This window comes from Globicephala melas, chromosome 16, assembly GCF_963455315.2.
Source record: "Globicephala melas chromosome 16, mGloMel1.2, whole genome shotgun sequence".
NCBI classification, from domain to species: Eukaryota; Metazoa; Chordata; class Mammalia; order Artiodactyla; family Delphinidae; genus Globicephala; species Globicephala melas.
Window position 1 is genome coordinate 60,853,488 of NC_083329.1, and position 12,269 is coordinate 60,865,756.

A 12,269-nucleotide genomic window follows, 5' to 3' on the forward strand; every position below is an offset into this window, starting at 1 on the left:
AGAGAGACGCCATCAGGGGGCAGGTCTGAGGACAGAAGACACCAGACATGGGACCATAGTATCTCTCCTTTCCAACCCGCTGAGTCCTGTGGCCTCCTCTCCCAAGTGCCTCACATTTCCATTTTTCTCATCTCATCTGCCTCGAGCCTGGCCCAAGCCACCACTGCAGCTCACCTGGAAACTCAGTGGCTAACCCAAGCCCGCTGCCCCCATCCAATCGACTTTCCACCCTGCAGATAGCTCTTCAAAAGGCACAAATGGCATGTCATTCCCCTGCTATGTCTCCAGTCATCCCAGTGTAAAGACCCAGACCTTCCACGTGGCCTCCAGGCCCTGCACGATCTACCCACTGCAGCCTCACTGGGTGTCTTCCAGGCCCTCATGTTTTCCTGGCCTCTCTAGCCACAGGGCCTTTGCACATCCAGCCCCCTGCCTGGAACTCTCTTCTGTCCTTTCTGTGTCCAGTGAACTCCCAGTCACTGTCAGCTTTGGGCTGGGCCTCACTTCAAAGGGAAGCCCCCGATGCTGGCCCACCCCCACCAGCTGTCAAAGTACCGCTCAGCACTCCCACCACTGCACTGGACATTGGTCTATGCAGTTATCATTCCCCACCAGGCCTGATTCCCTCGTGGCACTGACCATTACCTGGAACTGTATTATTTATTGACGTGTTCATGTGTTAACTGTATCTCCTGCAGGAGAATGAGGTGGTGCTTTGCCCTGTTCACTGCTGTGGCCCAGGGCCTGGCACAGACAATGGGCTCAACAAATATGAGGCAAGCATGTGGCCTCTCTCTGGTCATGGCTCAGGAGCCTGTGGGGTTGGAGTTGAGGGAAGGCCCCTTTTCCTGGGAACCCCTAACCTCTCAATGATTCCCTGCTAGGGCCCAAGGGCCTCCCTGAATGACTGGATCCACCAGCCCACAAAGAAGGAATCACTCAGTCTTTGCCAATCCTCCCTTGACAAAACCCTCTACATTCAGGAAAGGGATGAACCCTCCTGGATGAGGGCACCCATCCGAAGCTCCTCCCCAAAGCTTGTGGGAGAACTGTAAGGCCTCCTCCACCAGGAAGCCCTCCCTGACTACCCCCTTGGTCTCGGAATTCCTAAAGCTATTCCTCCTCGCCATCATGTATCTGAGCTCATCTTCTCATGGTTGCTTGTGGGTTCTGATAAGCCCCTCAAAGGTGGGACTGTTGAGTGTACACATTGTAGTCCTGTGGCATGGTGGTTAGGTGGAGGGCTGGACTGCTTCTTGACAGGTTTGAATTCTGGCCCTACCTTCACTCCCCAACTGTGTGACCTTCGCTAAGTTACGTAGCCTCTTTGAGCCTCGGTTCCCTCATCAGAGTAAAACACTCAGGGTAAATTCTAAATGAATCACGGCGATTACAGCACCCAGCCCAGGCTGGACACAAATCTAAGCTGGCAGCTCATCTGGATCTCATCCAGCCCCTTCCTTTTTCATCTGGAGAAACTGAGGCTTGGAGAGGGTAGGTGGCAGGCCCAAAGTCCCAGAGCAAGTTGCCAGCAGAGCTGAGATCAGCTGTCTGGCGTCCTGCCCCAGTTAGAGCTCTGCCCAGTAATGAATGACAGCTCTCTGGACCTCTCCCAGTGAAATCACTGCCTTAACTCTCCTGCATCCTGAGGGAGGGGGGCCCTTGCACTGGGAGCCCAGACAGTGAGGAACCCCTCCTGATGGCCAGGGATCTAAATTGGAGGGGGCTGGTGTTTGCTGTGGGTGGAACACCAGGAGGGAAGAGGCTTCTTGGGGGACAGGGGCCCTGCCTGCTGCCAGTGGCTGCCTGGACTGCTTGCTCTACAAGCGATGCTGCGTGGCCCGGGGCAGGAGAGTGGGGCCCTGGCCTTTATTCACCAGGCTGGGAGCCTGGAGGAGTGGCCCCTCTCTAGGGGGTCATCCATCCAGAATGTTTCAGGAGCACCCAACAGCTGGACAGATAAACTACCACCCAGCAGGGCTTGACACCGTGGCAATGGTCACCAGCAGGCAAAGAGGACAGGGGCCTTTGGTCCCCCAGACTTGGGTCCCAGACTAGGTGTCCCCCTCAGCATGATGGCCAGTGGCAGGCAGTGCCTGGACCAGGACACCCAGAGTTGGGCTGCCTGCCTTGACCTGGCATGAGCTAGTGGGTAGGCTCATCCCACCTGTTTTGGCCCCCAGCCTGTTTTCAAGGCTTCAGAGAGTGCCAGGGAGGGCTAGGGGTGGAGAGAAGGAGGAACCAGCCACACTGCTGCCAAGGGTGTGGCCTGCTGGACCACTGTCCATTCTTTGTAGCTAATGGGGACAACAGTGTCTTGATTTCTAGGGCTGGCAGGACTTGTGTGTCTGGTAGCAGGGGAGTAAGAGCCACCCTGTTACTAATAATCACAGAGTCTGTGAGGGGCCCTAGCAGGATACACTGTCCCCTTGCTCTGCAGGGCCAGAGGGGCTCAGGGGGACAGAGAAGTAAGAATAGGTTTCAAGAGGAAAGAAGCCAACAAAAACCCAGAAAGAAGATGGAGGAAACAGGTGTTTATTGAGCACCTGCTGGGTCCTGGCACTGTGCTCAACGCTGTACAGGTACCACCTTGTTCCATCCTCACCAAGACCTGTTAATATCCCAGTTTACCACGAGAGAAACTGGGGCTCAGAGAGGTTGAGTGACTTCCTCAGGGTCACACAGCCAGAGCATGGGGGCAGCTGGGATATGGGTTTTTTTTCCTTTTAAAAGTTTCTTTTTTGGAGAACTCCCTGGTGGTCCAGTGGTTAGGACTCCATGCTTTCACTGCCGAGGGCGCAGGTTCAATCCCTGGTTGGGGAACTAAGATCCCACAAGCCGTGCGGTGTGGCCAAAAAAAAAGAAAAAAAAAAATCAGATAAAAAATCCTTTTCTTGGGACTTCCCTGGTGGTCCAGTGGTTAAGAATCTGTCTTGCAATGCAGGGGACGCAGGTTTGATCCCTGGTCAGGGAACTGAGATCCCACATGCTACGGTGCAACTAAGCCCGTGCACCACAACCAGAGAGAAGCCCGCGCACGGCAACGAAGGGCCCGCACACTGCATCCAAGACCCGATGCAGCCAAAAATAAATAAATAAATAATTTTTTAAAAAAATCATTTTTTTATTTTTAGATTTTGAGTGAGAATGAGACTCCAACTCTAACTTTTAAAATTCTTGGAATTCTTTAACATTTTTGGTAAAATATACATAACCTACAACTTACCATTTTAACCAATTTTTAGGGTACAGCGTTGAATGACATTAAGTACATTCTGGGGTATGATTTTAAGCCTGAGTGGTTCTGAAATCTGTCAGCTTTTCACAGAAAAATAGAAGTTGAAGGAGGAAGAAAGAAGGAGAGACAGTGAAAGAGAGTATGTCAGGGGAGAGACACAAGTATGAGACTGAGGCAGAGAGAGAGAAACATAAGGGAAAAAAGACACAAAAGGAGACAAAAGGAGACGGGGATGAGAAGGGAGAAGCAGGAGAGACAGAAGGAAAGAAGAGAGGGCTGAAAAAGGAGGAGAAAGAAAAGGTCAGGGAAGAGACGGTAAAAATGAAATCAAAGCCAAGGCAGGCCCTGGGGCAAAGGAGCCACCCCGAGCCTGGGGTTGGTTGGGGCTGCCCAAAGCCGGCCGTCCGCAGGTGACCCGCAGTGGGTGGCCCCCCTTCTTGGCCTGAGTCGGGGAAAGGATTTCCACCCCCGAAGCTCCTGTACTGTAAACAGGGGCTGGGCTCTGGGAGATGTGAGGAGCCCCAGGCTCTGCCTCCTGCCTGGGGTGGGGGGTGCCCAGGGTCCTGCACACATCCCACGCTTCCTCCTAGTTTCCCACGCTTCTGCCACTCTCCTCTCCTGCAGGACTTGGGCTGCATCCTAGCACCACCTCTATGATTATTTACTTAATATTACAGGCCTTTTAAAAAACTGAAGCCAACTGATTTCTATGAAGGAAGCGTTGCATCATTATTGTGAACAAAAACGGTATCATTTCTCACCAACACAGAGGACCTGTGAAACTAGCGATGGTCTAGAATTCTGGTTGGGTGTTGGGGCAGGGCTGCAAGACAGAGCCGGCTCCTCTTCCTTAAACAGGGAGCACAGCAGGTGCTGGGGGAGCGGGGAAGAACCTTGTCCCCGACAGGACCTGCTCTTTGATGTAAACAGAGGATGGAAGGTAACTGGAAAAGGGAGCTCCCTCTCAGCAAGGGATTTGGTGCTGTTTCACATGGTCACCCAGTCAGACAGGGCAAGCGGCCAAGCCTTGGGGAAATACTGGTCCAGGGTGAACCTCAGAGGGAGGCCCGGGGTTGCCGTGGCTGTATGAGGTCTCACACAGAGCCAGGGTGGAGCCAGGCCCAGGACCGTCTGGGCCTGGGGTGACCTGGGGGTGCCCGGCAAGTGGGGTGGGCTCACCGGTGGCCTCGTCCAGGCTCTCCTGCGTGACGTGGTCGTTCTGGCTGACCCACTCGCCGTTGCACTTGAAGTAGATCTGCGTGGCGGGGAAGGCACGGCAGCGCAGCTCCACCGGCTTGTTCTTCACGATGTAGGCGTCCTGCGGCTCCCGCAGGAAGTGGGGCAGCGGCTCTGCCGGCGCCGACGGGAAGGAATCTGGGAGCACCTCGCTGCCAGAATCAGTGCCTGCAGAGGGTGGAGGGTGGGAGGGCTCCGTGAGGCCACAGGCTGGGAGGCCCGGGTCCCCTCCATCCCCTGGGGGCCGTGGCAGAGAGAGGAGGCCAGGGGAGGAGGAGGGCTAGGCAGCTGGAGGAGACCTGCTGGGCCGCCCTCTGTGGCCTGGGCGAGGTCTGACACTCCTGTGGCCTCGGTTTCCCCACTGTGACCTGCTTTTAAGAGGCTGTGTTTTGGAGCCAGTCCCAGCCCTGTGATGCTGTGTGATTCTAATTTTTTACAGATGGAAGAGTCAGGGTGGCCCAGGGAGGTGAGGTGACCCGTCAGGGCAAGGACACCCCTCTCCAGCTCTCCCCACCGGCCCTCCCCGGCCTCCCTCCAGTTTCCCACGGCGATGCCACAGTATGTGAAGAGCTGGAAATGGGCCTGAGGCTGGAGCTCAAACCAGGCCGGCTCTGCCCCGAAGCCACAGCTGCCCTGTGCAGCCCCAGCCAGCCAGGCTGATGGAAGCAGGGAGACAAGTCAGGGCCCACAGGGGCGAGGGTGGGCTGAGGTGGGGTGGCAGCAGCAGGCCTGGGCTCCCTGGTGCTTGTTCCCAGAGTGCTGCCTCCTCCAGGAAGCCCACGGCAGGCAGCAGCATGCAGGGGAGACCACCTTCCCTGTAGCCTCCCCCCAGACCCTCCCTTCCTCTGGTCTGTGGCTCTGCTCCACCCCCTTAGCATTTCCCACTTCAGCCAAATCCACACCCTCGGCCCTATGGATGAGGGCACTCGGGAGGCTGGGAAGGCAGTGAGGCTGTGCAGGCGGCCATCTCCTCCCGCAAAGGGGCCAGATGGAAACCGGCCGGCTCCCTGGAAAGAACAGCACCTCGGGAGGTGAGACAAACAGGAAGGGAGAGGGGCCTGGCCACCACCAGTGTGGGGAGGGAGGGAAACCAGGCTGGGCCAGCCTACTGGTTTACAATCCACGTAGGAAAACTGACTTTCCAATGCCAAGCCCCAAACAATCAGGTGGCTGGGGACAAGCGGCAGGGGGCTTGTCCTCCTCTGCTAACTGCTCCCGAGGAAATACCGAATTAAGCTGCAGGGGTGCATGGGTCTGCCCAGCCCCTCGCCAGCCTGCGCAGTCCTGTCACTGTCCCAGAGCTCCAGTCCAGCAAGTGGAGCTGGGGCCCCAGGAGGCCACGGGAATCTCAGGTATGGGGAGTCCCCCTTTGGGCAGAGGGGCCAAAGGGACACATGGTTCTTCAAGAGCAGAATGAACAAAATGTGCCTAACATGCTTTATCAGTGTCATCTCCTTGTGGATCACAGCTTCTGCTAAGTCGGAGGCGCTGAGAAAATGCATTGGCTGTCACTGGCTCCAAGCTCTGGGCTGTGGGTGGGGTATGTGTGCGTGACCTGGGGGACCGAAGGGGAAGCCAGCAAGAAAAAGGATGAATCCAGCATGTTCCCTGTGACCCATGGAGAGCCCTTAACTCCAACCTCGTTACTTTGTCTCTGAAGAGGGAAGGGAAGTGAGCACTCCTCCTCTCTCTGGGATCTTTTGAGGATCATATGAGATAAACATGCATGAGTGCCTAGGAGGAGCCTAGGTACAAACTGCTGCATCAAAATAGCAACTAATGCTTCCCTGGAATTAACTGCTATGTTTCCATTTACACAGTTAACTTACCTAATTCTTGCAACAACTTTGTAAGGTATATTATATTGGTCCCCAGTTTACTGATGGGGAAGCTGAGGCTCAGAGCAGTTAAGCAACTTGCCCAAGGTCACACAGCTGGCCAGAGGCAGAACCAAGGTTTGAACCCAAGAAACCAGACTTCAGTGTTGCCCGGGGCTCCACACTGCCTATCTTTGGAGCAGCTCCATAACACTGTGGGTGTCCCCATACCTGAGATTCCTAATAGACCCTGACACTGGCTGGGTGTCTGCAATTATGGGGGCTCTCTCATCAAAGGGCCAGCAAGGCCAGGACTGTTTTTTTGTGTTTCAAAGCTTGGGAAATTGAAATCCATCAAACTGACGCAAGGTCACCTGGTTAGTGGGCATCTAAACTAAGAAAAGCACCGAGGATTCCTGAGGCCAGGCCAGGGCTCCCAAACACCTGCTTTCCTCTGCCAGACAGGGAGACACCTTCTCTGTAGGTAAACTGGAAGCCCCTAGGGTCTGGGAATGTGGGCAGTTGATGGCGAGATGACACAGTGCCCAGGGAGCTGGACATGGGTCTCCCGGTGGCCTGAGAGCTGCTCACTGTGACCCTCCCGCCAGGCGGGCGGTTCTAGGGAGAGCTGGGTGCAGCCAAGAGGACTCCAGGCCCACCTCCCGCCACCAGCATCCCTGCTTCAGTCTCAGGCCTCAGGAGTGTAGGGCAGGGCTCAGGCTTCAGACTCAGACACCCCAGGGTCTGAACCAGTCCTGACTGGCCTCAGGTACCTCATCTGTGAAACAGGGAGACTGGACCCCCCTCTGGGGATGGTGGCCATGAGAGCAGGTATATGGGAAGCCACGGATGCAGCTGCAGGCTTGCCCTACCTTCTAACCACACAGCCTCCGGGTGACGGCCGCCTTGGCTCTCTGTGGCACTGCGGGCTGCATTTATGACTTTGTTTCATGACCCTAATGTGGCTCATTTACAAGCAGGCGGAGACTCGACTGAGGAAAGTCAACATTAGACATCCATTAGGGCAGTAGGCCTGAGTCTGGCGGCCCCGTGCCCCACCCTGCCACCCCACCCCTCCTCTCAGCCCTGGCACGAAGACTCAGCCCTGGTCTTGGCAAGAGGATGGCTGGGCATCCTCATCACTGCCTCCCTGTCATTCAGGACAGTGCTGGGTGGCTCTCTACGCAGCCACTGCCCGCTTGCCCACATCCCCATCCCTCAGACGTCCTGCAGGAAATAAGGAAGCAGCAGCAAGAGCCGATCTGAGATTCCTCCCCACAGGGACCACCATGGACTACGTGCTGGCCGGCACACAGTAGGTGCTCAGTGAACACAAACTAAAGGTGTGTGGGAGGTGCTGCCAGGGCCTGGGTAGTGACTGAGTCGGGCCCCTGTCCTGACCAGTGGACATGTCCCCTCCTCCTTGGCCCTGGCTTGGGCCTTAGCGGCTGAGGAAGGTTCTTCAGGTGTCCTGGAGGGGGGACACCTGAGCCTTCCCTCTCCAGCTTGGAGGAGGAAGAATCATGAAGTTGGGGGTTCCCGGGTGCTCCCTCTGCCAGAGGCCTTCAGAGGGTTATTTTATATTAACTCACTGAGCCCTGCGGCAATCCTTGACAGAGGTTCCCAAACGTTTTTGGTCTTTAATGTCTTGGTAATTTTTACCCAGTAATTTTATCCCACGGCCAAAAGAAATTCCTAGTGGTTTTGTTTATTAAGTAGTTAGATCCAACCAGCTTACGTGTTGTGGGTGGGTGTGTGTATATCCTAACAACTTAGTATCCATTGGAAAAAATAATACACGTAAATTGAAAGAAAGGTAATATTTGTATTCCATTCCTATATAGCCACAATGACTTATAATGGGGATGTCTTGGAATCATAGGAGACATTGCTGCCCTCACAGTTTGTCTCAGAGTACTCCCAAATGCCAAATTCCCAGCTTTGCAAAGGTATGGGGACATCTAAAGGAAAGAAGTGTGTGTGACGCTGAAATTGTAAGCTATCTTGAGCTAGTAGTTGTTGTGGTATCTGGCAGCTGTCCAGTATTGCTGTGTTTCCATGGAGATTAAAAATATCCCACAGCACCCCCTGTAGCATTCTAGGGTGCCTGGGCACACAGTTTGGGAACCACATCTCTATAAGTTAGGTACTATTATTAACCTCATACTACAGATGAGAAAACTGAGACCAGGAGAGTTTAAGTAGCTGATACAGGGCTATAAAGCTAGTACGTAGCAGAGCTGGGGAGCGCATCCAGACAGGTAGACACCTGAATCTGACTTCTGAACTGGGAATTATTTGCCAGATGTTTCAAATAGTTCATCTAATTTACTCCTCACAACCCCCAAGGTGAGCATTATCTTCCCATGTTACAGATGAAGACATGGGGCATCCAGGGACTTGCCTGAGGTCACCTGGTCAGCGGGAGGAAGCCAGGCTCGGAGCCGTATCCCTCGGTCACCTGTCTCCCTGGCTTCACTACTGCTCTCCCCACCGCCCCATCTTCACAGAGGAGAATACAACACCGAGGAAGAGGTCCCCCAGGAGGAGGAGTCTTTGCCACCACCAGGCCAGATATGAATTTCCCCCTGGTGGGAAAATGGCCCACATAAAGTGTGGTTTTCCAATGGCAGAATTCATTTGAACCTATAGTTGCAAAAATGCAACCTGCCTTTACAGCTGCACACACGAATGGCCTAGCTAATCCAAAATGAAGGTATGAAAGAGAACACATCCCTGCACAGATGTAACCAAAGACGGTCTAACATAGGAAGAGAACCACTGAAGTCAGGAGCCCTGGGTTTTCACCCCAGCTGGGGACTGGCACTGCTGTGTGGTCTTCCTCTCGGGCCTCGGGGCCTCCATCTGTCAAATCGGGAAGTTGGTAGAGTCAATCTCTTGAGCCCCACTATGGTTCTCACATTTTGAGATTTGAAGATGCCTGATGGGGAATCTGTTAATGTAGGACAGGGCGCTGTTGGGTAAAGTTTTTCTGCACGAAGCTAACTTGCTTAAAGTGGGGTCACCTTTCTTGCCAGTGTCATTCCTGGTGCAAAGACCCAGCACCTACTGGGATCCTAATGCACAGCGCTGGGGGGAGGCTGGGAGGGCGGAGGAGGAACTATTTACTGTTGGGCTCTGCCAACCATGCCGCAGCCCACCCACCCCGGCCTCGGATGAAAATGACCACTAGAGTCTCTCTGGTGGGCACCATTCAAACCCGCGCTTCTCATTTACCTATTCCTGCCTGTATGGGGTGTCTTGTCCACGGGGCTCACTTGGATGCACTGAGTCACAGGGATAAAGGTCACTGCAAGGGCCATCTCGTACGACATCCCCCTGCCCATCAACTCCGTATCCAACCTTGACTCACATACCTCCAGGGATAGGGAGCTCACCACTGCCTTTCTCAGCCAGGCTCTCCTTTAGACAGATCTAACAGAAAAGCTTTCCTTACTTTCTGCTGAAATTTGCTGTCGGAGGCTCCAGCCATCGCTGTAATTTCAGCCTCTGAGGTTACACAAAACAGTGTGCTTCCTCTTCCCCACGACAGCGTCCCAGCCTCTGAAGGTTGCGGCGTGCCCCCCCTGGCTGTCTAGCCTTTCTCTCAAATATTCACAAGACACCGTTTGGCATCTCCTCACCACCTGGCTTCCTCATGGGCAAGTTCCATTTTGCTCACAATCCGCTTAAAATGTAGGGAGGGGAGGTGACCAGGGTGGGGGTCTGCTGGCGCCTCCCTGCTTCTGGCAGCTCGAAGGCTCCTTGGCAGTTGTGGGTGGCTGCTTCTAGAAAGCAGGGAGTATACCACATGGTTCTTGGTGTCCCCCATGGGGTCCAGGACAGGGTACCCGTCCCCTGGGACGGGAGTGGAGCTTGCAAGACAGAGCCAGGAGTCTGAGCCTGGTCGCCACCCGACAGCAGGACCCGTGCCAGGCCACACGCTCCTTCCCAGAGGCTGGGCCTGGGCAGAGCCTAGTGTGGAGACACACCCGGCAGGTGGGAGGTCCTGATGGGGTGGAAGTCAAGGCCATGGGCTTATTTAAGACGTACCAGAATCTAAGCCACTAGAATAAGCAGAAGCCAGGGGCCTTGGAGATGAAGGAAGTGGGTTCAGGACAAAGGTAAAGAAACCATATTTCCCAGAACTACCCCTGAGAGGAGGGGGAGACTAAAACTACAGTGCTCAGACATCCCTGGATGGGAGACTGTCACTGGTTGCTAGGGGAGGCCAGAGGGGTTGTGCTTCCCTTATGGTGACCCTGAGCCTGGGGTCCAGACTGGACTGGCGCATGGTGGAATGGGCTGGCCTGAGAGCCAGCAGACCAGTTCAAATTCAAATCCTCACTCTGCCACTGAGACCTTGAGAGGGCCTCAGTTTCCCTATCTATGAAAAAGGGGCTAATAGGTACTGCCCTGTCAGTTTTGAGGTGTTGTTGTGAAGGTCAGCTGAGAAAACAGATGCAAATGTGCTCTGTTAACTGGGTAGAGCCCATGCCCCAGGGAGAGGCAAAGCTTCTCCGGCTGAGCCGTGTGTGGGGAGTCCTGAAAGCCCGCACTGGCAGCCTCCTCGTACTATAGACACCTGAGCCCCTGTAGGCCAGAAGCACAGCAAGTCGAGTGCAGAGGCACCCGGAGCCCTGTTCTACCGGCTCAGAGAGGGGAAGTGACCAATGCAACACCACACAGCAAACTAACAGCCGAGCTGGACCAAAGCCCCATTTCTGGTTCACGGCTGAGGCGGGAGACAGCACAGCATGGCGTGGCTATGGGTAAAAGCTTGGGCTCTGTTATTTTCCCGTGCCTGGGATGGAAACTCACTACCACCCATCTCAGCCAGGTCCACCCCTGGCTACTAGGGCAGAGAGACCTCAGAGGCTGCAGTGGTCTAGTAGAGAAGGCCTCGATACCCCTGTCCCTTGGTTTCTGTCCCCAGGTGGGTGACAAGGCCAGGCCTGGGACACCCCCCACCCCGGGCTCAACTGCAGGGGGTGGGCATCTGTAGCTGAGCAGGGCTGGCTGGTGCAAGGCGGTGCCACACTGAGGAGCAGGCCTGGGAGGGGAGGATGGGGGGCAGGCGGGAGGTGAGGGAGAGAGAAACGCCCCACGCTGGGCACATTTATCATCCGTAATCACAGTCTAGCCCCTGGACACCGGCTAATTCTCGCCAGACTTGACCTCCCACTGCATGGAAAATCTCTTCCATTCACCGTGAGGTGGATGTGCTCAGTGGGGAGTGGGGAGAGAGCGGGGAGAGGAGCCCGCTTATTATTATGTTTTAAAAACACACAAACCCCACATGGAAGGACCCCTCCCTGGACACAAAGCCCTTCTTCCATCTGGCCCTGGCTTCTGGCGGCTGTGGAGTTCAGGCTGGGGCCCCCTCAGAGGTGGTTACAATGGCCGTTACTGATGACAAATGGGGGCTGGTGGGCTTGGGGGGCCTCCTTCCTAACAAAGGAGGCCCCTTGCACAGCCCTTTTCCCATACCCTCTGCAGACCTGCCCATGCCCATGACATCACTTCCTCTGCTGGCCACAGGAAGCAGCCTCACCAAGATGGCCAGCTGGGGCAGGAGCCTGCATCCTGAAGGGGTGTCTGGCTGACGCTGAGAAATCTTTCCCCTGGAAGGACTTGGGACAAGTGAAGGATCTGATGTGAGGCTGGGACAAGGCCCCAGGGCAGGTGCAGCCCTGGCATGAAGCCCGGGCTCCATTTTCTAGGGGCCACACTGCTTACAAAACAGAGAGAGGACACTACGGCTCCCGGGTCATTGGTCTATCCGCAGACTCTCAGTGGTACTTGGGGAAGCTATATTCCCACGGGCCCAGACCCCTCCTTCAGACCCTTCCTCTGGCCACTGGGTTCCCTCGGCCTGGGCCTCGGTCCCTCTAGGGCCAACTTTTAGTTCCCCTTCCAAGTCCTAGTCACTGTGCCTGGAGGTCTGGGCCCTGAGGAGGGGGCATTCTGCTTCCCCT

General features: G+C 55.3%; 1 protein-coding gene across 2 annotated transcripts in view; it reads right to left on the reverse strand.

Annotated features, from left to right (window-relative positions):
* Positions 1 to 12,269, reverse strand: part of UNC5B (unc-5 netrin receptor B) — a 77,754-nt gene that overhangs the window by 18,010 nt on the left and 47,475 nt on the right. For both annotated transcript variants that reach the window (XM_060286278.1, XM_030862518.2), the window contains exon 2: positions 4,418 to 4,642. In XM_060286278.1, the coding sequence (XP_060142261.1) occupies positions 4,418 to 4,642 (225 nt within the window). The remainder of the gene's footprint in view (positions 1 to 4,417; positions 4,643 to 12,269) is intronic.